We start from the raw sequence: 25,842 nt of genomic DNA, 5'->3' as shown, positions 1-25,842 counted from the left end.
TGGCAATAGTTCTGGTCTTTTTAAAGTCTATATCATGTCCTGTGGCTTTGAGGTGTTGGACCAGGGAAGAAGTTGGTTCCTCCTTTCTGACTGAGTTTTTGTGTTCTTCAATGCGTGCCTTTATTCTTCTGTTGGTTTGTCCCATGTATGTGGTGGGGCAGGTGGTGCAAGGGATTTCATATACTCCTTGATTTTCTAACTCTATTTTGTCTTTGGGGTTTCTCAGGATGGTGGATATTTTTCGGTTTGTGTAGAATGCTGTCTTGATGTTGTGTTTGTGGAAGATCTTGCTGATTCTGTCTGTGGTGCCTTTTATGTATGGGAGGAGGGCCTTGCCGTTTTCTTGTTCACTGTGTTGGATTTTAGTGGGGTTTTCTTTTTGGATTAGGTTAGTGATATTGTTTCTTTGGAATCCGTTGGATGTTAGTACGTTGGTGAGAGTGTGTAGTTCAGTTCATATTTAGTCATACCAGGGGTTGTAACACAAATATATACTTATTTCCCTGGCTCAACTGATAAGGAGGCGATCCTGTCGAGCTAATTAGCTCTCATCAGCTAGCCATACCCTTACTGGGATTTGAACCAAATAACTCACTCTCTCTCTCTCTCTCTCTCTCTCTCATCTATCTATCTATTATCTATCTATCTATCTATCTATCTATCTATCTATCTATCTATCTATCTATCTATCTATCTATCTATCTATCTATCTATCTATCTATCATCTATCTATATGTATTTGTGTTACAACCCCTGGTAGGCATATGTATGTATGTATGTATGTATGTATGTATGTATGTATGTATGTATGTTAGTTTGCTTGCTTGCTTGTTTGTTTGTTTGTTTGTTTATTTAAATGATATATATATTTTTGGAGACAATTGCTTTTAGAAGCCATAAAACAATATGACCTCCTGTTCAAGAGATGCTCTCTTACCTTTCTGTATCTTCCCCATGAGAGAGGCTGTCCCTCAACCACAGGCTGTCCTCTGTTTTGCCGGTGTTGGGCGCTTCCTTTTCCTCCGGCTTCCCTGGTGTTTTTGAATCCAGCGGATCTCCTGGAAAAAACACAGAGCAGGAGGTCAATTTAGAAGCATGTTGTGGTATATTTTGGTTTTAGTCCTTCCTTCCTTCTTCCCTCTTCCTTCCTCCTTCCTCTCTTCCTTCTTGTTTTCCTTTCTCTCTTCTTCCCCTTTCCTTCCTTCCTCCTTCCCTTTTTCTTCCCCTCTTCCTTCTTCCCTTTTCCTTCCCTACTTTCCTCTTCCTTCTTCCCCCCTCCTTCCCTTTTCCTTCCTCTCTTCATTCTTCTCTTTCCTTCTTCCCTTTTCCTTCCCATCTTCCTTCTTCCCTCCTCCTTCCCTTTTCCTTCCCCTCTTCCTTCTTCCCTTTTCCTTCCCTCCTACGTCCCTTTTCCTCCCTCCCTCCCTTCCTTCCCTGCCTATTATTATATAAATAATGGAGTATAAGTAACAACAACAATCATAAATGTTGAGCTTCAGGTTTAATAAATAAAAGAGACAACAACAACAACAACAACAATAGCAAATAACTCAAAGCAGCTAACGCAGCCAACAGATATTCCTCCCCCTAATCTCACAACAACCCTGTGAGGCGGGCTGGGCTAGAGAGAGGGACTGGCCTAAAAGTCACCCAGCCGGCTAAGGCGGAACTAGAACTCACAGCCTCCTGGGGATTGACCCAAAGTCCCTCACGCAGCTTTCCTGCCAAAGGCAGGACTGGAATTCAGCATCTCCTGGTGATTGGACCGAAGTCACCCAGCTGGCTTGCGGGCCTAAGGAGGAACTAGAACTCACCGTCTCCTGTTTTGTAGCCTGGAACCTTAATCGCTAGACCAGGGATGGCTAACCTTTTTGTCATTGCGTGCCGTCAGTGCCCCCACACCCATAATGCAATGCGTGCACAGCACCCCCCGCAATATGCCACGCCCCCTGCACATGCATGCGTGACCCCCATGCTCCCCCTTGCACTTCCCCCACCCTCCTGCAAATGTGCCCCCCCCAGTGCCATGTTTTGGGCCTAGTAGGCCTCTTTGCAGCCTCCTGCAAAGGAGGGGGGGCACGTGACCTCCCCGTTCCTGCCATGCCTGCACGCGCGCCCTCCCCACGCATATCTCTCGCATGTGCCCCACTTCCCACACATGCGTGGCGGAGGCCCGAAAATCAACTGGCCAGTGGGAGCCACGCGCAGAGAACCTAAGCTGGGGCAACTGTCTCCGAGAGGAAACGAACACCTGAACAGCTGCCTAACCTCATCCGTTAGGGCTTCATATCACCAAACTCCAACATATACCCTGTTTCCCCGAAAATAAGACAGGGTCTTATTTTCTTCCCCCCCCCCGAAACAAGCGCTTGGCCCTATTTTCAGGGAGGTCTTATTATTTTTGAGGTGCAGGAGGCGGCGAGCGTGGTCACCTCAGGGCTGCCGCTGTGTGGCAATATTTTCCGGGAGGGCTTATTTTAGCGCATGCGTGCGCTCAAAAGCCCGATTGGGCTTATTATCCGGGGAGGTTTTATTTTCAGGGAAAACAGGGTAACAATATGGAAACCACTTTATAAGGCCTTGGTAAGGCCACACTTGGAATACGGCATTCAGTTCTGGTCGCCTCGATGTAGGAAAGATGTGGAGACTCTAGAAAGAGTGCAGAGAAGAGCAAGAAAGAGGATTAGGGGACTGGAGACTAAAACATATGAAGAACAGTTGCAGGAACTGGGTATGTTTAGCTTAAGAGAAAGAAGGACTAGGGGAGACATGATAGCATTGTTCCAATATCTCAGGGGTTGCCACAAAGAAGAGGCAGTCAAGCTATTCTCCAAGGCACCTGAGGGTAGAAGAAGAAGCAATGGGTGGAAACTAATCAAGGAGAGAAGCAACTTAGAACTGAAGATGAATTTCCTGACAGAACAATGAATCAGTGGAACAGAAGTTGCCTCCAGAAGTTGTGAATGCCCCAACACTGGAAGTCTTTAAGAAGATGCTGGATAACCATTTGTCTGAAACGGTATAGGGTTTCCTGCCTAGGCAGGGGGTTGGACTAGAAGACCTCCAAGGTCCCTTCCAATTCTATTCTATTCAATTGAATCCTCCATAACAATGGTTCTCTGTGGGATTAACCTCCCATATCCCCTTTTATTTGAAAGAAATAAAAGGGAGATTTAATTTACTGTGGTCTGTCGGAAGCGACAAGGAGAGAGAAAAGAGGAAGTCAGCTTTGGACAATGATTTCTTGCTCCGATCGCTACTATAATGATTTTCTAATTGGGCCAATCAAGAAAAAAATATGACTTGTTCCCAGGAGAGAGACAATGCGTAACGAGATTTGAGCAACGAATTCAATGATCCCTGGATTAACAGTCAGGCGGTGTAAAATATTAAACTATTGCCCACTCCACGATGGCTCAGTGGAAGATGGGTCCTGTAGTCGGAAGCCAACACTGAGCAGGCTGGATGATCAGGTAACACACAAACACCCCAATTCAACCACAGATCAAAATACGTTAGAGATGAGAATATTTGTAGCTGAGGGTTGAAATGTGGGATCCCCAATGCTCTCTGAGCTTGGTGGTTTTCTTGCAGACGTTTCATGACCCAGCTAGGTAACATCATCAGTTGTAAAAGGGAGAGGGGTTTGTGGAGGAGGAGAAGGAAGAGGAGGAGGATTGTGGACTCCTTGGTTCTCTCTGAGCTTGGGTATTTTCCTGCAGAGATTTCATGACCCAACTAGGTAACATCATTAGTGCTAGAAAGGAGGGATGCTTCATGACCCAGTGTTGCGGCCTGCCAGCAGAGCTGCTAACAGACTCAGATAGTAAGGAGGTTGGGAGGAAAATGGGCCAGTCCTGGAGTCTGGGGAAGGCTCGGACGAGGGCTCTGTGTCGGAGGTAGAGAGGGGGCCAGGGCCGTCTGCCAGTTATCAGCTGCCTTCGGAGTTGTGAGGCAGAAGAACAGCTGGAGCCTGTTCCCAGTGTGCGCATGCACAGAGCTGTCAGGAGAAGGGAAGGAGCTAAGAAACAAGGACCTACTCTGGAGTAAAGCCACAGGTAGACGATGAATGGCCCCTCCCAAAGGGAATAAAGAGGAGCGAAAGGGGAGTGGAGTTTGCAGGAGACAATCAGTTCCATTCATTAGGGTGAAGATCCGTTCCTGACTTCTTGCCAAGGAATTGCTGCTACAGCATGGAGTTTAGAAGATATCGGCCTGGCAGCTCTCCAAGCCTGATAAAGGTCTGTGGTCGTGAAATCTCTTGAAAGACTGATGGCCGGGACTTTGCTGGAGAGGAATTCACTTTAACCTAAATAAAAGGGGTTTTATCGGGACGAGGAGTCGGCTTCATGAACTTGGGAAGCCTCGGTCAGAGCACCCAACTAGCTAACATCATCAGTGCTAGAAGGGTTTAGGGGTTGTAGAGAGAAATAGAAAGAGGAGGAGGACGACGACAACTGCTGAGTTCTCGGTGGCTCTCTGGGCTTTGTGGTTTTTTGGCAGACATTTCATTACCCAGTTAGGTAACTTCATCAGTGTTAGAAGGGAGTGGGGTTTGTGGAGTAGAAGAGGAGGAGGAGGGGGAGGAGAACTGGGAAGTCCTGGGTGCTCTCTGAGCTTGATGGGGGTATTTTTGCAGACATTTCATTACCCAGTTAGGTAACGTCATCAGGGCTGGAGGTGTCGCTCTCAGACACTGCAACTGGTTGCAAATGTGAGCCAGTTGCCAAGTACACAAAACGTCATATTTGTGTGTGTGTGTTTGTGTGTGTGTGTGTGTTATATTTTATGCTTCCCAGAAGTTTTGAGCTTATTGTAATTTCCAACTGCTGTTAAGCGACAAGTCGGTCGCAAGTCAAGGACTACCTGTGCAACCATTTCAATCGCGGCCACCAAGCCTATGGACGGATCAATGGATTCTACACAATCAGGTAGTCCTCAACTTACAACAGTTCGTTTAGGGACCGTTCGAAGTTACAACGGCACTGCAAAAAAAAAAAAAAAAAGCAACTTGTGACCGTTTTTCACACTTACGACCGTTGCATCATCCCCGTGGTCACGTGATCAAAACTCAGCCGTTTGGCAGCTGACTTACATTTATGATGGCCGCCGTATCCCAGGGTCGTGCGATTCCCTTTTGCGACCTTCTGACAAGGAAAGCCAAGGGGGAGGCCAGATTCACTTAATAACCATGTGACTAACTTAACGACTGCAGGGATTCGCTTAATGACGGTAGCCAGAAGAGTCGTAAAATAAGGCAAGCTCACTCAACAAATGCGTTTCGCTTAACAACACAAATTTCGGGCCCGATTGTGGTCGTAACTCGGTGCCTACCAGCTTGTGTAAGAGTAGAGCAGGGTGCGATTAAAACACAGGGGTTTTTAATATTAAAACCGAGACTCTGTGGTAGGAAGTAAAAATAGAAAACCCAAAACGAAACGATCTAACAACAAAACGATTAAAATTAAATTGCAATCCTTAGGTGTACATAAAAAGATTGGGGAAGGGCTCCTGGTTGATTATTTATTCATTCCTCATCTGTCAGAAACAATTAAAACGTAAAGGGTAAAATAGAAACTAAATACAATCCCCACTCCTTCGGCATCTGTTATTTGCTGGGGGATTCAGACTGCAGCCATACAAAATTTAGGAAAAAGGCCTGAAATGTGACAATGCAAGTACTCCTCGACTTACGACGGTTTGTTTAGTGACCGTTCAAAGCTACACCACCATTGAAAAAGTGACTTAGCACCGTTTTTCACACTTATGACCGTTCAGCGTCCCCGTGGTCACGAGATCAAAATTCGGACGCTTACCAACTGACTCGTATTTACGACGGTTGCAGTGTCCCGGGTGTTGTGTCCGGGCAGATGATGTCAGGGAATTCCCCCTGACAGCCGGCATCTGCACTAGCAACAGCCAGGTCGCGTCTGATTGGCTAAGACGCGACCTGGCTGAGAGCGGGGAAACTCTGGCTTGGGGATTGGCTGGTTCGTCTGACAGCTTCGTATAAATAGCTGTCAGACGAACCTTGCATTGAATCTCTCCTGTATATTCGTTGAGTCTGTTCGTGTTCAATAAATACTTGTGATTCTCCTCACGACTCTGCTCGCCTTTTGTGCCGACTTAACACTGGCGACGAAGGTGGGATTCAGCCGCTAACCCACCGAACGTTCCATCTTGGCACAATCGTACCGGCGACCCGTTCCGCCCAGCCTAGCTCGAACCCTGAGGAGACCATGTCGGCGATGCCAACCTTCGTTCCCTTTGGCTGTGACGGCGAGACATGGGAAGCGTTCCTGGAGCGCTTCGAGTGCTATCTGATAGCCAACGGCCGTCGCGATGTTCCCGATGACGAGAAGTGCAGCTTCTTCTTGAGCTGCTGCGGCACGCCAATGTTTAGCGCCGCTCGCTCACTAGCCGCCCCTCAGCCAGTCCACTTCCTGGACTGGGCTACATTAACGGAGCGGCTTCAGCGCCACTACGCCCCTACACCATCCTGGGTGGCGAGGCACTACGCTTTCAGGCGTTGTGTCCAGAAGCCGGAGGAGTCGGTGAGCCAGTTCCTGCTCCGATCGCAACCTCACGGAACACTTCGTCAGCGGCGTGAAAGATCTGCGCCTTTGCCGGCGGCTCCTGTCACAAGCGGACATCACACTGACTGGGGCCATTGAGCAGGCAAGGGCGGCCGAACTCTCCGACGAGTCAATGGCGGAGATGTTCAACCTGCCGCCTCCGCCGGGCCGCACTTGCCTGGTAGACGAACTAGTTCCCCTGCCTATTGACTACCCTGAGGAGGGAGCGGTGGCGCGCATTGGCCAGTCCTCCAGAAGACGCGGCCCGCAGCGAGCCCGGGAAGCTGTGACGGTTTGCCTTGGCTGTGGAGGCAACCACGACCGTTCGGGTTGCCCCTTTAAGGCCGCGGTTTGCCGCCGCTGCCTTAAGAAAGGACATTTGGCCCAGGTCTGCCGAGCGCAGTTCCCTTTGCCACAGCGTCCGGATGACGTCCCGACCACAGCCGCCGTCAAACAGCGACCAGGAAGCCGTGCTGGACGACAGCAGCAGCAGCAGCAGCAGCAGCAGCAGCAGCAGCCTTCACTCGGAGGCTGCTACGCCGTGGACGCTGACTTCCATGCCAACCCCGCAGAGTTGGCCTTCCACACGGGTGCAGGTGCGGAGAGCATCAAGGCGTCGCTCCTCATTGAGGGCTCCCCCTGCACCATGGAGGTGGACTCGGGGTCATCCAGATCTCTTTTGTCGTGGGCAGAGTTCTCCCGCCTCTGTCCAGGCATCTCAAAGACCCAGCTCTCCTCTCCAGACGCAACCCTACGGGACTACCAGGGGACTCTAATTCCTACCCTGGGTTGTCACCTGGTGCGGGTGGAGTACGGGGACTTTTCGGGGTGCCTTCCCTTCCTAGTAGTGGAAAAGCCTTTGCCGGCCCTCCTGGGCCTTGACTGGTTCCCGGCACTTGGCCTATCAGTGCACGGGGTGAGGCAAGTAGTGGCCACGCCTCCTGACGTGGCCGACGTACTTGCCAGGTTCTCCGATGTGTTCGATGGGCAGCTGGGGGCGTATAAGGGAACGCCCATCTCTTTGAACCTAGACCCCCAGGTTGCCCCCATTAGGCTGAAGGCCCATAGGGTGCCCTTCGCCTTGAGGGCTAAGGTTGATGCGGAGCTGGACAAGCTCGTCGCGCAGGGAGTCTTGGAGCCAGTGGATTACTCCAAGTGGGAGACCCCTTTGGTCATCCCAGTTAAGGCGGATGGCTCCATTCGTCTCTGCGCTGACTTTAAATCCACCATCAACCTTGCCCTCCAGGCGAACCCCTATCCAGTTCCGGTAGTGCAGCACTTGCTCCACTCTTTGGGGCAGGGCTGCATCTTTGCGAAGCTGGATATGGTGCAGGCCTACCAGCAGCTCCCGGTGGATGACGAGGCGGCGGCTGCGCAGACCATCGTCACCCACCGTGGAGCTTTCCGTTGCCGCCGCTTGCAATTCGGCGTTTCCGTAGCCCCGGGGATCTTCCAGAGCCTCATGGAGCGGCTGCTCCATGGGCTCCCTGGCGTGGTTCCGTATTTCGATGATGTCCTGATCGCCGCCAGCAGCCGATCGGGCCTCATCGAAGTACTAGAGAAGGTCCTCGAGCGTTTCAGGGGCTCGGGTTTAAAATTAAAGCGCAGCAAATGCTCATTTGCTGTGCCACGGGTTGATTTCCTGGGCTTCACAATTGACGCCCAAGGAATTCACCCCACCCCTTCAAAGGTAGCAGCCATCAGGAACGCCCCCACGCCTGCCTCCAAGACGGAGCTGCAGGCGTTCCTTGGCTTGCTTAACTTCTACGCGCCATTTCTGCCGCATAAGGCGTCACTAGCCGAGCCGCTGCATCGGTTGCTCGACCGATCGGCGGCCTGGCGCTGGGGCAGCCACGAAGCGCATGCGTTCGCGGCTGTCAAAGACTTGCTGACGTCAGAGGCAGTCCTCGTTCAATATTCGGACAAGCTGCCTTTGACTCTTGCTTGTGACGCCTCCCCCGTGGGTTTGGGGGCGGTCCTGAGCCATGTGCTGCCCAATGGCTCGGAGGCCCCCATAGCCTTTTATTCCCGGACACTGACTTCTGCAGAACGCAACTGCAGCCAGATCGACAAGGAGGCTCTGGCTGCAGTGTCAGGGATTAAGAGGTTCCATGATTACCTCTATGGTCGGCACTTTACTTTGTTCACCGACCATAAGCCACTCCTTGGGCTTTTGGCAGGTAACAAGCCGACCCCTCCCATCCTTTCACCGCGCATGACCAGGTGGACAGAGTTCCTAGCTGCATACAGCTACACTCTGCTCTACCGCCCGGGCAAGCACATAGGGCACGCTGATGCCCTCAGCCGCTGCCCCCTGCCCGTTGCTGACCCCCCGACAGTGCCTTGCCTGTCGGTCTTGGCCATAGCAGATTTGGCTCTGCCACTCTCTTCCGGAGAGGTGGCCTCAAAATCTAGGGCTGACCCTGACCTGTCCCAGGTCATGCTTTGGGTCCAAAGGGGCTGGCCTGAGGGTCCGGTGCCAGAGCACCTTCGTCCCTTCAAGGCCAGGCAGCTGGAGCTGTCGCTTCACAGTGGGTGCCTCCTGTGGGGTGACAGGGTGGTCATTCCACCCAGCCTGCGCCATCAGGTGCTGTCTCGCCTTCATGAGGGCCACCCGGGCATAGTGCGCATGAAATGCCTGGCGCGCAGCTATGTCTGGTGGCCTCGCATTGATGACGAGATAGCCGCCTGGGTGGCCGGCTGCTCCCCCTGCCAGCATTCCCGACCGGCGCCACCGGCAGCCGCTCCTAGGGAATGGGAATTGCCCCGTGGGCCTTGGTCCCGCATTCACGTAGATTTCGCGGGTCCCTTCAGAGGCCAGGTCTTCATGGTGGTGGTGGATGCATATTCGCGCTGGGTGGAGCTCATCCTCATGAGGTCCACCACAGCCGAGGCCACGATCAGGGAACTGACTAGGCTTTTCGCCACCCATGGCGTGCCGGACGTCGTTGTCTCTGATAACGGGCCTCAATTTGCATCCACCGCGTTCCAGCTGTTCCTGGCTTCTCAGGGCATCCGCCATGCCCCAGTCGCCCCTTACCATCCGGCTAGTAATGGCCGGGCGGAACGGGCGGTCCGCTCGGCCAAGGAGGCGTTAGGCAGGATGGATGGGGCAGACTGGCCATCAAGGGTGGCTGCTTACCTCTTGGTACAGCATGCCACTCCTTGCCCCCTGACCGGGAAGTCTCCAGCTGAGCTGCTGATGGGCCGGCGCCTGCGGACCACCTTGGATAGGTTGCACCCACTCTATTCAAGTGAACAGCCTGGCAACCTGGGGCCCCCTCCCCGTTCTTTCATTCTGGGCGATTCTGTATGGGCTCAGGCATTCTCAGGGGCGGTTAGGTGGGTGCCTGCCACCATCACCGCCATAACCGGCCCCTGTTCTTACAGGGTCCAGCTACATGATGGGACCGAATGGCGGCGGCACCTGGATCAATTGAGGCGCCGCCTGCCCAGCAACAGCGACATCATCCCTGCCAGATCGGCCATCGACGTCGCTGCGCCTGAGCCCTCCAACGTTCCGTTTCCTGGTGCCCTTCCACCAGACATTGATCGCCCGGTCCAGCTGCCCAGGGCCTTTCCGTCCTCGGACGCCGCCTCCCGGCCGTCCATTGTTGAGGGTGTGCCGCCCGTTAGGCGTCAGCCTCCCGGTTTCCAACTGGCCTTCCCCGAGTCAGGCCAGGCCTACCAAGAAGTGCCCTGCTCAAGCCCGCCTTCGGCCGCGCCCCCTCGGCCCTGCCTACCTGGGCCTGGTCGTTCTCCGTCAGGGGTGGGCCTCCAAGATGGCGCCCGGAGCTCCACTCCCTTGCGGGAGGAGCTTCGGCGGACACCACCTTCCTCTCCAGCGCCTCCTGTCGAACTGAGGCGTTCTGGGCGGGTCCGGTGCCGCCCAGACTATTTGCGTGACTACGTTTGTGCGTCGTCAGCACATGCGCAGTCACTGGGGGGGAAGGAGTGTTGTGTCCGGGCAGATGACGTCAGGGAATTCCCCCTGACAGCCGGCATCTGCACTAGCAACAGCCAGGTCGCGTCTGATTGGCTAAGACGGCTGAGAGCGGGGAAACTCTGGCTTGGGGATTGGCTGGTTCGTCTGACAGCTTTGTATAAATAGCTGTCAGACGAACCTTGCATTGAATCTCTCCTGTATATTCGTTGAGTCTGTTCGTGTTCAATAAATACTTGTGATTCTCCTCACGACTCTGCTCGCCTTTTGTGCCGACTTAACACCGGGGTCACGCGATCCCCGTTTTGTGACAAGCAACATTATGGGCGAAGCCTGATCCACTTTTAACAACAAGTGTTGCTAACTTAATGACCGCAACCATTCCCTTAACAATGGTGGCAAGGAAGGTCGTAAAACGGGGCAAAGCTCCCTGAACTGTCTTGGTTAGCAATGGAAATTTGGGGGTCAGCTGTGGTCATAGATCGAGCGCTACTTGGACGTAAGTTTAAAAACTGATTTTCTGTGGTATGAAGTTAAAAACAGAACCCACACTAAGAGACAAAACGACGTCGTAACAAAATGATTAAAAATTAAAACTGCCATCCTACTGTGGACATAAAAAGATAGGAACTGCTTCTGGTTAATTATTTATTCCTCATCATATATCAGACATAATTAAAATGTAAACGGCAGAATACAAACTAAATAGAAAGAGTGATGAGGGGACTGGAGACTAAAACATATGAAGAACGGTTGCAGGAACTGGGTATGTCTAGTTTAAAAGAAAGAAGGACTAGGGGAGACATGATAGCAGTCTTCCAATATCTCAGGGGCTGCCCCAAAGAAGAGGGAGTCAAGTTATTCTCCAAGGCACCTGAGGGTAGAACAAGAAGCAATGGGTGGAAACTAATCAAGGAAAGAAGCAACTTAGAACTGAGGAGAAATTACCTGACAGTTAGGAGAATTAACCAGTGGAACAGAAGTTGCCTCCAGAAGTTGTGAATGCCCCAACACTGGAAGTCTTTAAGAAGATGTTGGATAGCTATTTGTCTGAAACGGTATAGGGTTTCCTGCCTAGGCAGGGGGTTGGACTAGAAGACCTCCAAGGTCCCTTCCAACTCTACTATTGTATTGTATTGTAATGCTGTAACAGTCCTCTTCTTATTTAACTTGGTTAAAACATTTTCTCTATTTCACCCCGCTTTTTTTCCACTTTTCATATTTATTCTCTAACCGATAAAATAATTCTCATACATTATAATAATCAGATTGTTCCTTCTCTTTAATTTCAAGTGTTAAGCTATTCATTCATGCACATTGTAACATTTTCCTAATCACCTTCTCATCCATAGGGGGGTCTCTTCATTTGTCCAATTTTACGTAAATACAATTCTAGCTGCAGTTATGATGTGAATTATCAAATATACATTTTTCTTTACTATGAAATTTCTGGTAAAATCCACAACAAAAATAATTCAGGTTTCGGACCAATATGCTGTTGTATCATCTCCTCCAACCATGTATATATTTTTATCCAATATTTTTTGGCTTTTACATGGCCTCTCCTCTCGGAGATGCTGCATAGAAAGAGGTACGGCACAGAAATCTTAACATTGAGGACTAGTCACTTTAGAAAACCACCAGGAGTTCGGACACAGCCCCTGGGGATGTGATTTGAAGCGCGAATGGTGAATTTAGAAAAAAAGGATTAGATTTTCCCCCTTTCAAAGTACAGGGAGTCCTCGACTGACGTTTAGTGACCATTTGAAGTTACAACAGCACTGGAAAAAGGGACAGGATTGGATTTCACACCGACGGCCGCTGCCAGCAACCCACCAGGTCACGTGATCAAAATTCAGACGCTCGGCAACTGGCATGTACTTATGACTGTTGCAGTGTCGCACCCAGGGTCAGGTACTCCGACAAGGAAAGCCAAGGGGGAAGCCAGATTCAGTTAGCAACCGTATGACTATCTTAACGGCGGGCAGTGATTCACTTAACAACTGCGGCAGGAAAGATCGTAGGATGGGGCGAACCTCGCTTAACGGTCTCGCTTAGCTTCCGGATGGAAATTTGGGGCTCCATATGGCAGTCGTAGGTCGAGGACTCACTGTAGGTATCTTGGATGCACTTGGGACATGTCTGCAGGACCTCAACCTACCTCTTTGGGGTGGGTTTTGCTGAGCAGGAGGAATCTCCGTTCCTGGCTCTGCCAGATTCCTCGAGATGGGGAGCCAAAGGTTACCGTCCTGAAAAAGACATAAAAAGTGCAGAATTAAACGTCTGAACTGGGTGTCAGGGAGGGGGAGGCGCTTGAATTGCTTTCTCCAACCTGGTGCCCTCAGATGCTCAAGGTATCTCCGAGGGAGGCCTGACATAATGGATTGTACATCTCCATCCCTGCCCTCACTGGGCTGTGAGTAGCAGCCTTTTCAACAATGGGATTGGCTTGGCTAGGGAGGAGGAGAAAAAGGAAGAAAAGAGGAAGAGGATGAGGAAGTAGAGGAGGAAGAGGAGGAAGAGGAGAAGAGGAAGAGGAGGAAGAGGAGAAAGAGAAAGAGGAGGAAAAAGAGGAGGAAGAGAAAGAGAAGGAGGAAGAGTAGGATGAGGAAGAGGAAGTAGAGGAGGAAGAGGAGGAGGAAGAAGAGAAGAGGAAGAGGAGGAAGAGAAAGAAGAGGAGGAAAAAAAGGAAGAGGAGGAAGAGGAAGAGGAGGGAAAGGAGGAGGAAGAGGAGAAGGAAGAAGAGGAGAAGGAAGAAAAGGAGGAGAAACAGAAAAAGAGAAGCAGGAGGTGGAGGACTGGAAAGGAAGAAGAGGAGGAAAAGAGGAGGAGGAAGAGGAGAAGGAAGAATAGGAGGAGGAGAAACAGAAAAAGAGGAGAAGCAGGAGGTGGAAGAGAGGAGAGGAAAAAAGGAAAAGAAAAAAGAAGAAAAAGAGGGAAGGCAAAAAGGGGAATAGGAAGATGAGATGGAAAAGGAGGAGGAAGAGAGGAAGGAAAAGAAGCAGGAGGTAAGGAGAAGAGAAAGAAGAGAGGAGAGGAGAAAAAAGAGAAGGGAGAGAGAAAGAAGGAGGGGGAGAACAGGACAAGGAGGGAAGAAGAAAAAGAGGAAGAGAAGAAGAAAAAGGCAGAAGGAAGAGAAAAAAAGAGAAAGAGGAAGGAGAGGGGAGAGGAAAAAGAAAAAGAGGAAGGTTGAGGACAGAAAAGGAGAGGAGGAAGAGAAAAAGAAAAAGAATAAGGACAAAAAGGAAGAGGAGGAGAAGAGCAGGAAGAGGAGAATTCTGTTACTAACTTCCACACAAACCACAACAAGAAGTTATGTCTATTTCTGGTCTCAAACCCACCATTTCCACCTGGGAAAACTTCCGTCTGGCTTTTAGCCTATCTTAGATGGAGACCCCAGATTGAGGTCAGACGCTCCTCAAATCAGGGGTGAAATGCTACGGGGTTGGGGCAAATTTGACCAAACCAGTAGTAGAAAATGCTACCATTCGCTCAAACCGGTAGTAAAAAAAAAAAAATGCTATAAAGTTTTTTTAAAAGTCCCGACGACCAGCTATGCAACATTCAGCTGTGGCTTATGGTCTGTGAGGTTCCTGCTTGCTGCAGGGGCCACTTTGTGAGAAGCCCAACTGCTTTTGTGCATTGGGTGTTATGCATCAGTGGTGCAGCTTTTGTGTGATTTTTGTGGAAAGTGTGACAGTTGGATTTTGAGCTCTCGGCGACTCGGTGAGGTTCCTGCTTGTTGCAGGGAACATTTTGTGTGAATTCCAGTTGCTTTTGCATTGTGCATTGTGCATGAGTCAGTTGTGCAGCCACGCCCACCCGGTCACATGACCAAGCCACGCCCACCCGATCATGCGCTCACCAAGCCACGCCCACCCGATCACGTGACCACCAAGCCACACCCATAGAACTGGTCGAGAAAACCTTTGAATTTCACCACGACCTCAAATGTGCCTTCACTGGGAAAATGTGTGTCCGTTTGTGTGTCCGTGTCTGCCCAGGGCAACACAATTACCTGCAACCGGGAACTTACCTGCCCGGTTGGCAAATTGCTCCTCTTTGAAATCCATCCTTGCCACATGGGAAAACTAGGCTTCCTACACAGCCAACGCGGCTTTGCAATTGTGTGTGGTTGTAACTTTTTATTTCCTTGAGCTTAAAAAAAAAAAAAAAACGCAACATCCTGGCAGGTTCAATCTTGTTCTTTCACCGGAGTTTATTTTGCCAGAGGTTGCAAAAGGCCTAATTGCCTGGTAACGGATAAAATAGCTACTAATGGAAAGAATATTGTACCAATTACCTTTTTTATACCCTGCGCGGAGGCTGAGTGCCTCAGACAGTATTATTTAACTAACAGAAGGCTGTTTGCAGAGACAAGCTCCTTTAAATTGTATCCTAGGGGAAATTTTGCCTTTAAAGAGCCTTGAAAACACATTTTCAAAAATAATCCTTTTGGCTATTCTTTTTGACAAGTGGGTCGCCTGGTAGCTTAACTGCCGGCTTTGCCTGGATATCGTTAGTCCTCGACTTACAACGGTATCTTTAGTGACCGCTCCAAGTCACAGCGGCAGTGAAAAAAGCGACTTGTGACTTTTCCCCCTCGTCTCAGCATCACGTAGCCAAAATTCACCCGCTTGGCAACTGGCATGTACTCGTGACGGCTGCATTTTTCCTAAGGTCTTGGGATCGCCCTTCTAACAAAGTCAACGGGGGAACCTGGCTTCGCTTAACAACCGTGTTGCTGACTTCACGAGTGCAGGGATTCACTTCACAACGGGGGGCAGAATTCACTTCCCTCTCTCACTTGGGATCAATCGTATGTCGAGGACTACCTGTAATCGTGGCAAAACTGTAGAGATATAGAGGGACATCAGTACCAATATATACCAAATTAAAGTGCCAAGATGAAAAATAAGATAGAATAGGACTAGGGGGTGACAAGATAGCAGTCTTTTTAACAGATTAACAGAGAGTCTCCTGCCTGAGCAGAGGGTTGGACTAGAAGACCTCTGAGGTCCCTTCCAACTCTGTTATTCTATGCTATTTTACAATTTCTCCGGGGAATTTGTCTGGTTCTCACGCAAACAAGCCAAAACCTTTCCTGGGGGGAAAGGAAGAGACTCTTAAGAAGCAAAATCTTTTCAATAATTTATCCTTCCTTTCTTAGCCACTCCTAATGAGCTGATTAAGCACCGTCTGGCTGAGCTGCCAATCGAAAGAGGACGGAGGTGACCAGGGGCAGCGGCTGACAGCTTCCTTCCTTGATCTAATCCTCTAATTCCTTCTCCCCCTGCAGCAGAGATGGCAAAGAATACCAACAGATAATTCTTTATTGGCTAAGCGTGTCTGGAATTCGTCCCCGGTGCAGAAGCTCTCCGTATACGTACAAGCAACAAGTGATATATATCATGATCATCCTCTTTCAATGACCCCATAATCCCTTGCGGGGTGAAGTCTGGGCAGTTGAATGGAGCTTAGTGTTTTGCTGGCCGGATGCCCTTCCCTGTCGCCAATGCGGAGTTTTGTTCAGCAGATATATATTCTCATTGTGCCCAGAGAGAGAAATATTTGCCTTATCCTTGACTTAGGACCGCAATTGGGACCAGAGTTTCCTTTGCTAAGCAAGGAAGTTGTTAAGTGAGTCACACCCCATTTTTTCAACCTTTTTTCTGCCACGGTTCTTAAGCAAATCACTGCTAGTTGTTAAGCGAAGCAGGCCATCATTAAGTGAATCCGGTTTTCCCCATGCTTGTCAGAAGCCTCCTGGGAAGGTCATAAAAGGGGATCATGTGACCCTGGGACACTGCAACGGACATAAACGTCATACATTTTGACCACATGCTCCTTTGGGAATGCTATGATGGTCGTAAGTGTGAGGACTGGACATAAGTAACTTTTTCAGTGCCATGTTAACGGAATGGTCACTAAACCATCATCATTTAATGACCCCATAATCCCTTGGTGAGTGGAGTTGGGGCAACTGAATGGAGCTAGCAGAGTGTTTACTGGCCCGATGCCCTTCCTGTCACCAATGCGGAGTTTTGTTCGGCACATATATTCTCATTGTGCCCAGAGAGAAATATTTGCCTCTACTTAGGATGGAACTCACGGCCTCCTGATTGTGAGGGGAGAGAGCCACCTAGAGGCCACCTAGAGGCCCATATCATGATGATAATCATATAATACAATCATCACAAATACAACATTCAGTCATAGTCATAGAATACGAAATAAGCAATCCACACGTAACAACGTTTAACAGTTGCAGGAACTGGGTCTGTCTAGTTTGATGAAAAGAAGGACTAGGGAAGACATGATAGCAGTCTTCCAATATCTCAGGGGTTGCCCCAAAGAAGAGGGGGGGTCAAACTATTCTCCAAAGCACCTGAAGGTAGAACAAGAAGCAATGGGTGGAAACTAATCATGGAGAGAAGCAACTTAGAACTGAGGAGAAACAATTAATCAGTGGAATTAATTATGAATGCTCCAACACTGGAAGTTTTTAAGAAGATGCTGGATAACCGTTTGTCTGAAGTGGTGTAGGGTTTCCTGCCTAGGCAGGGGGTTGGACTAGAAGACCTCCAAGGTCCCTTCCAATTCTATTCTATTCCATTTGTGTGATTTCCTGAATCCACTTACATGCTGCACAAGGCCAGATGATGGATGTGGGGCAGGAGGTGCCTCTTCTATCGTCACCCTTGTTTCACAAGGTACAGGAAACGTAGTGACCCCCAACAAGGAGATGTCGTGCATAGCCCAACAGGAAGTATCTATGGTCATCACACAATAATCCTTGCATTTTGTGACGGTGGAGGAAAATTTCGGTGGTGGATTCACTGAGAAAAGAAAAGAAAAAGAGAGAGAGAGGGAGAGAATGGAACGAGTTTTTAATCCGTCCTTTTTCTTCTCCCACGCACAATTTATTCAAACGAGTTCTAAATAGCTCCTTTTGGTTCACCTCTGGGGGGGGGATTACAAATTACTGCCAGATGTTCAGAAAGAGAAGATTCATTGAAATTCAACGTAGAGAAAAGGAAAGTCTTACACTTAGGCAAGAAAACCCAAAAGGACACATATAGGCTGGGGTGAAACCAGGCTTAATAGTAGTGACTGGGAGAGGGATCTTGGGAGTCTTAGTGGACAACCAGCTAAATAGGAGCCAGTCGTGTGCAGCATCTTCTTAAAGACTTCCAGTGTTGGGGCATTCAGAACTTCTGGAGGCAACTTCTGTTCCATTGATTAATTGTTCTAACTGTCAGGAAGTTTCTCCTCAGTTCAAAGTTGCTTCTCTCCTTGATTAGTTTCCACCCATTGCTTCTTGTTCTACCCTCAGGTGCTTTGGAGAATAGTTTGACTCCCTCTTCTTTGTGGCAACCCCTGAGATATTGGAAGACTGCTATCATGTCTCCCCTAGTCCTTCTTTCTCTTAAGCTAAACATACCCAGTTCCTGCAACCGTTCTTCATATGTTTTAGTCTCGTCCCCTAATCCTCTTTGTTGCTCTTCTCTGCACTCTTTCTAGAGTCTCCGCATCTTTTCTACATCGTGGCGACCAAAACTGAATGTATACACCCTACACACCTTCATTGTGCTCATCTTAGTCCCCAAATTTTCTTTAAGCAGCAGCTTTCCAGGGACTTTCTAAATATCTGTGCTGTGATGGTTTATCTCTAAGACCTACAGAAGGACACTTCACAGGAGAGCGAATCCTGCAGAAAATGTTCATTTGCCCAACTACCTAAATCCCAACAGCAGGGGAGAAATCCTCCCAGTAGGGATGATTATCGTTGGTTCTGCGAACCGGTAGTAAAAAAAAAAAAAACCTCGGGAGGATTGTGCGCATCAGCTCTGAGCCACGTGATCTTTGGAAGCTTTTTCCACGCTTTTTAAAGCATTTTTTTCCTGCATATTCACCTGAACTGGCAGGAAAAAAATGCTTTAAAAAGTGGGGAAAAAAGCTTCCAACAATTGCGTGGCTCACTTTCTTTTTTTTTTATACTAGCGGGAAAAAATGCTTTACAAAGTCAAAAAAAGTTGGCCTAGTCACATGACCTAGTCATGTGACTAGGTCACCTAGTCACATGACCCCACTGCCACCACCAAGCCACGCCCACAGAACCGGTGGCAAAAAATGTTAGATTTCACCACTGCCCAAGAGGTGAACCACTGCGGGAGGGAACCCCGAACTCCCAACCCTGGTCCAGGATACACAAGTGACACAAAGCTCATCTATGCATGGACACTTGTCTACTTCCTGGAGCGCAAGAAGATCAAAACTTCTATGGCAGTGTCACTCAGCAACTTGAGGTTGTGTGTTAAAGTATGCTTTAAGATGGATGGACCTCCATCCCCAGAATTCCCCAGCCAGCATGCTGACATCCACCCATCTTAAAGCATGCTGGCTGGGGAATTCTGGGAGTGGAAGTCCATCCATCTTAAAGCCTGCTGGCTGGGGAATTCTGGGAATGGAAGTCCATCCATCTTAAAGCATGCTGGCTGGGGAATTCTGGGAGTGGAAGTCCACCCATCTTAAAGCCTGCTGGCTGGGGAATTCTGGGAATGGAAGTCCATCCATCTTAAAGCATGCTGGCTGGGGAATTCTGGGAGTGGAAGTCCATCCATCTTAAAGCCTGCTGGCTGGGGAATTCTGGGAGTGGAAGTCCACCCATCTTAAAGCCTGCTGGCTGGGGAATTCTGGGAGTGGAAGTCCACCCATCTTAAAGCCTGCTGGCTGGGGAATTCTGGGAGTGGAAGCCCATCCATCTTAAAGCCTGCTGGCTGGGGAATTCTGGGAGTGGAAGTCCACCCATCTTAAAGCCTGCTGGCTGGGGAATTCTGGGAGTGGAAGCCCATCCATCTTAAAGCATGCTGGCTGGGGAATTCTGGGAGTGGAAGTCCACCCATCTTAAAGCCTGCTGGCTGGGGAATTCTGGGAGTGGAAGCCCATCCATCTTAAAGCATGCTGGCTGGGGAATTCTGGGAGTGGAAGTCCACCCATCTTAAAGCCTGCTGGCTGGGGAATTCTGGGAGTGGAAGTCCTCCCCTCTTAAAGTTACTAAGTTTGGAGACCTCTGTGCTATCGTAACATGCCTCTCTTACGCAACACATTTTTCTGCAGCTTTCTAGGGATGTTTGCCTCTTGAAATGGCAAAGACTGAAGCTGAACCCCCAATTCTCCCAACTTTGAAGGGCGCTTCCCCCCCCCCCCCACAATTATGAGCTATACTGTTGCTACTTCCAGAAACCCTTGACTAACCGGGGCTGAGCGGGGTGCTGGTCTGAATGGGGGAATTCGAATTTCTGGGAGTTTTCACAGCTGACGTGTTCGACAAATCCTTGTAATTGATGCTGGATATTTCTTGAATAGCTCCAAGGGATCTGGCCGAAACAGAACAAAACGGATGAGAAGACATCAGTGTTGGTTTCTCGTCAGTCCAGAAATGCTGGACTACAATAATCTTATTTTTTGAGCCTTTCTTCCCAGGAATTCAATCCTCTCTCCAAACACTCTTGAGGTTATGAACACCTAAGTACCGTAATTTTCAGACTATAAGTCGCACCGGAGTATAAGAACCACCAAGATTTTGAAGAGGTAATTTTCCTGGCCCCCAGGAGCACTCTGCAGGCCTCCCAAACCCTCTGCGCATCCATTTTTGCAAAAATGGGATGCGAAGGGCGGGATTTCAGGAGGCCAAAAATGCTGTATTCAGTTTATAAGACGCACCCAAATTTTCACCCTTTGGGGGGAGGGGGGTTGCGTCTTATACTCCAAAAAATATGGTAACCCTATTTTCCTATGGGACAATCTGGAAGGTTCTAACTCAGAATTCTAGAACAAACCATACCAATGGCCTTTTGAGGGGCAGGGCCCCAACATGTTAAATCAAGGGATGAAAAGTCTTGAAACAGGGATCAAAATATAACTCTCGAGATCCCGGTTCAAAGCAAAACTGGGATTGCAAAATTGGGATTTAAAAAATATAAATTATTTGGAAGCCGTTTAATTGGAAACTCGAGGATGGATTTGATTTAAGGCACCAGGCTGGAAACTAGGAGATGGTGAGTTCTAGTTCTGCCTTAGGCATCAAAGCTGTTTGGGTGACTTTGGGCCAATCACCAGGAGATGGTGAGTTCTAGTCTCACGTATGAAAGCCAGGTGGGTAACTTCAGGCCAATCACCAGGAGACTGTGAGTTCTAGTCCCGACTTAGTCATGAAAGCCAGCTGGGTGACTTTGGGCCAGTCGCTCTCTTTCTCTTAGCCCAACCCACCTCACAGGGTTGTCGTTGTGGGGGAAAACCCGAGGAGGAAAGAGGATGAAGCAGATTAGCCAGCTCGAGTGATCGATCCAAATAATAAAGGCGGACAATCAACCAAGCCAATAAAATACATTTGCAAAATTCCGGAGAACAACGGCGTTCACTGGTGCAAAACTGGGTCAAAACCCCCCAGGCCGAATCTCCCTTTTCCTCCGGGAATGGCCTGTCACACCTTACGCTTCCTGTGCCCCTCCCTCCCTCCTTCCCACCCACCGAAACCAGCTCAGCTCCCAAGCGGCTAAAGAGCTCTTACGTGTCTTCTGCTCCAAATTCTCTCGGAGGCTCACCGAGACATCCACGTTGCGCCACCCCGGGGCTGCAGGGGAATAAATATAAGACAAGCCCTTGGCTTACGATCGTAATGGAGGCCAGAATTATGGTTGTGTGGCGGGACGGCCGTTCAGTGGGTCAGTACTGACTGTGCCCAATGTTACGGGGTTTTTTTCCCGCCGCAGTTGGGAGGTGAACACCGCCGTCGTTTAGTGCAGGGTTCTCCAACCTTGGCAACTTGTAGACTTCGATGCCCAGAATTTTGCTGAGGAATTCTGGGAGTTGAAGTCCACAAAGTCATCATCTTGCCAAGGTTGGAGAGCTCTGAGTTTAGTGGGTCTCTTGTCCAACATGGCGGTGGAAACCAAACTACCGTATTTTTCAGAGTATGAGACATGCCTTTTTCCCGCAAAAAAGAGGCTGAAAATCTGGGTTCGTCTTATACACGGAATACAGCATTTTTTGCTTCCCAAAACTCTGCCCCTTCACAAAAATGGCCGTGCATATCCTTTAGGAGGCTTTCAGAGAGCTCCTGGAGGCTGGGCAGGGCGGAAATGAGCGAGAAACGGACTATTTTTGCTCACTTTTGCCCCCGCAGCCCCAGGAGCACTCTATAAGCCTCCTAAAGGCTATGCATGCCCTTTTTAAAAAGAAAAAAACGGGCCCATTTTTGTGAAAAACGGCCCCTTTTGGAAGGTCTGCAGAGTGCAAAACCTTTTTTTTTTTTTTTAAGATTTACCTCTACAAAATCTTGGTGCCTCTTATACTCTGAAAAATACGGTAGTTTCCAGCCCCCGCCCCCTCACCCCCAAATGTTGCAAAAAGGGTGAAAGGATGCACATGATCGTAAATGCAGGCCAGTTGCCGGAAATACGATCAAGGGACCCCCAAAAGACAGCCCCTCCCCCCACATACACGCCCCCCCCCATCATCCTCATGACCTTGAATCAGGAGGTCTGACGTAAGTTCAAGGAGTTCACACGTGGCTGGTCATACCCCGAGGACTATTTCAAAGTAATTCTCATAGGACTGTGATGGCAAACCTCTGTGTCACCCAGCTCCACCAGCTGATATTCGGGTCTCTGCTACGCATGGGGGAGCCATGCGCCCATGCATGGGGTCGCGCATGCATGTGCAGGGGTGGAGGGAGCGCAGGGTGAGCAGTACACCCTCCTGGACCCCATTTTTGGTCCCAGGCGGCTTCAGGGAAGAATGCTAGGCCCAAAATGGGGCAGGGGAGGGTTGTGCGCATATGCATGGTTGAAGGGGAGAATGTGGGGGTCAGGTGTGCATGCGATTTTGGCATGCGAGGAGAAAAAGGTTATCCATCACTGTAATAGAACATTAGAAAGATTTTGTCCCCATGTTGGCACATCGGGAACAGGCTCCAGCTGTTCTTCTGCCCCACTGATGTCTGACTCCGAAGGCAGCTGATAACTGTCAGATGGTCCTGGCCGCATCTCTGCCTCCGACACAGAGCCCTCCTCAGAGCCTTCCCCAGACTCCAGGACTGGCCCAGGTTCCTCCCCAACCTCCTCACTGTCTGAGTCTGCGGGCCACAACAGTATGGGATTTAATCTATTTATGGTTATTTATTGTTAGCAAACATTTATGCTCCGTCTTCATGAAACGGTACCCAAAGCGTCTGTAAAATAATTCTACAACAATCCGTCTTCGGGAGCCGAAGACAAACAGAAAAATGGAAGGAAATGAGGTTGTTTTTTTAAGGAAAAAACCCCAGAAGCAAAAAAACACGCTGTTAAAATAACACCAGCCCGTGTTAAAAAAAGAGAGAGAGAGATTTCATCCAAAGGGCTGCCTAAACATTAAACGAAAACTCCTCCTACCCGTTTGCAGAAGAAAACACGTCTCCCCTTGGCAGGCTGTCATGGATATATTTCGTACCTGTCCCACAGGAACAGTCTCGTCCTACGGAATATAAGTAGGAAGATGCTCAGAGAACTTGAAATAAAGAGACCTCATAAAAAAAGGGGGGAGGCAAATACGCATTTATTTTATTTTCTGATATCGGCGTCTCCTGCTAGGGGCCAGTTTGCAAAGAGAATATTTTGAATTGGCCTCTCTGTCTTCTGCACGATGTTTTTCAGGAGGGGGGGTTTCTTTTCCCCACCTCCCCCTTAATCATTGCATCCGGAATCCCCCCAGGGATGTTGAAATACTTACGAGCGCCAGTGAATATTAATGCAATGTCAGATGCCCGAGATTACCTTGTCTCTAATAAAGGAGGTGATTTGTAGCTCATGTTTTGTGACCCGATTAGGTAACATCATCAGGGCTAGAAGGAAGGAGGGTTTGGGAGGAGGAGGAGGAGGAGGAGGAGGAGGAGGAGGAGGAGGAGGAGGAGGAGGAGGAGGAGGAGGAAGAAGACTGTGGGGTCTTTGGTGCTCTCTGAGCTTGGCAGTTTTCGTACAGACATTTCATGACCCAACTAGGTAACATCATCAGTTCTAGAAGGGAGTGGGGTATGCAAGGAGGAGGAGGGGGAGGAGGAGGAAAAAAGGAAGGACTGGGAGGTCCTTGGTGGTTTCTGAGCTTGGTAGTTTTCTTGCAGATGTTTAATGCCCCCACAAGGTAATATTATCAGTACTAGAAGGGAGTGGGGTATGGGAGGAGGGGGAGGAGAGGAAGGAGAGGAGGACAAAAAGGACTGGGGGGAGGCATCCTTGGTGGTCTCTGAGCTTAGTAGTTTTCTTGCAGACATTTAATGACCCGACTAGCTAATATCATCAGTGCTAGAAGGGGGTAGGGTATGGGAGGAGGAAGAGGGGAAAAAGGACTGGGAGGTCCTTGGTGCTCTCTGAACTTGGTAGTTTTCTTCCAGATGTTTCATGACACAACTAGGTAACAATATCAGTGCTAGAAGGGAGTGGGGTATGGGAGGAGGAGGAAGAGGACAATTGGGACCAAGGATCCCACAGACCTCCTCTTCCTCCTCCTACTCACATACCCCACTCCCTTCATGACTGATGATGTTACCTAGTTGGGTAATGAAGTGTTGTGAAGAAAACAACCAACCTCCGAGAGCGCCAAACTGTCGTCCCCTTCCTTCCCCCTTGTAAATGCCACCTTTTAGCACTGATGTTAGCTATGAGCAATGAAGGGGACTGGAGGCTAAAACATAAGACAAACGGTTGCAGGAACTGGGCATGTCTAGCTTAATAGAAAGAAGGACTAGGGGAGACAGGATAGCAGAGTTCCAGTATCTCAGGGGTTGCCCCAAAGAAGAGGGAGCCAAGCCATTCTCCAAGGCACCTGAGGGCAGAACAAGAAGCAATGGGTGGAAACTAATCAAGGAGAGAAGCAACTTAGAACTGAGGAGAAATTCCCTGACAGTGAGAACAATTAATCAGTGGAACAAATTGCCTCCAGAAGTTGTGAATGCCCCAACACTGGAAGTCTTTAAGAAGATGTTGGATAGCCATTTGTCTGAAACGGTATAGGGTTTCCTGCCTAGGCAGCGGGTTGGACTAGAAGGCCTCCAAGGTCCCTTCCAACTCTACTATTGTATTGTATTGAAACATCTGCAAAAAAACTACCAAGCTCAGAGAGCACCAAAGACCCCACAGTCCTCTTCCTTCACCCCATCTCCTCCTCCTCCTCCTCATTTCCTCAACCCAGTGGTGAAATTCAATTTTTTTTACTACCGGTTCCGTGGGCGTGGCTTGGTGGGAGTGGCAGGGGAAGGATACTGCAAAATCTCCATTCTCACCCCACTCCTGGGGACAACCAGAGGTGGTATATTTGCCGGTTCTCCGAACTACTCAAAATTTCTGCTACCGGTTCTCCAGAACCTGTCAGAACCTGCTGGATTTCACCCCTGCCTCAACCCCTTCTCCCTTCTAGCACTGATGATGTGACCTAGCTTGGTAATGGAACGTCCTTAGAGAGCACCAAGGTCTCAGAGAGCACCAAGGACTCCAAATTCCACTTTGGCCATCAATGCTTCACCAGAAAAAACAATACAATACAATAGCAGAGTTGGAAGGGACCTTGGAGGTCTTCTAGTCCAACCCCCTGCTTAGGCAGGAAACCCTGCACCACTTCAGTCAAATGGTTATTCAACATCTTCTTAAAAACTTCCAGTGTTGGAGGATTCACAACTTCTGGAGGCAACTTCTGTTCCACTGATTAATTGTTCTCACTGTCAGGAAGTTTCTCCTCAGTTCTAAGTTGCTTCTCTCCTTGATTAGTTTCCACCCATTGCTTCTTGTACTACCCTCAGGTGCCTTGGAGAATAGTTTGACCCCCTCTTCTTTGTGGCAACCCCTGAGATATTGGAAGACTGCTATCATGTCTCCCCTAGTCCTTCTTTCTCTTAAGCTAGACATACTCAGTTCCTGCAAACGTTCTTCATGATTTAGCCTCCAGTCCCCTCATCCTCTTTGTTGCTCTTCTCTGCACTCTTTCTAGAGTCTCCACATCTTTTCTACATCATGGTGACCAAAACTGAATGCCGTATTCCAAGTGTGGCCTTCCCAAGGCATTATAAAGTGGTATTAAACAAGTGATTAAACTTATTTTAGGAAAACCTTGGGTCGATTTTTTATTCCCCCCATCGCTCGCAGAAATGACCTGAATTGTCCTAAGCACAAGTAGCGCTCGACTTACGGCCATAAATAAGCCTTTATTTCCATTGCTAAGCGAGACAACTGTTAAAGTGAGCTCTGCCCCATTTTACAACCTTTCTGGCCACAGTTGTTAAGTGAATCACTG

At 49.2% G+C, this 25,842-nt stretch overlaps 1 protein-coding gene across 1 annotated transcript in view; it reads right to left on the bottom strand.

The window, feature by feature from the left end:
• LOC309387466 (inactive serine/threonine-protein kinase TEX14-like) overlaps positions 1–25,842 on the bottom strand; it is a gene marked incomplete at its 5' end in the record, with an annotated part of 48,462 nt that overhangs the window by 9,331 nt on the left and 13,289 nt on the right. Inside the window, 6 exons of the mRNA XM_081943947.1 lie at positions 938–1,058; positions 12,680–12,767; positions 17,161–17,357; positions 19,777–19,898; positions 21,092–21,154; positions 22,956–23,037. Of these exons, the coding sequence (XP_081800073.1) occupies positions 938–1,058; positions 12,680–12,767; positions 17,161–17,357; positions 19,777–19,898; positions 21,092–21,154; positions 22,956–23,037 (673 nt within the window). The remainder of the gene's footprint in view (positions 1–937; positions 1,059–12,679; positions 12,768–17,160; positions 17,358–19,776; positions 19,899–21,091; positions 21,155–22,955; positions 23,038–25,842) is intronic.

The sequence above is a fragment of the Natrix helvetica genome (assembly GCF_964273705.1).
Source record: "Natrix helvetica genome assembly, chromosome: 2".
In the NCBI taxonomy this organism is placed as follows: domain Eukaryota; kingdom Metazoa; phylum Chordata; class Lepidosauria; order Squamata; family Natricidae; genus Natrix; species Natrix helvetica.
The sequence above is the reverse complement of the archived record's forward strand: the minus strand, read 5'-3'. Positions and strand labels throughout refer to the sequence as shown.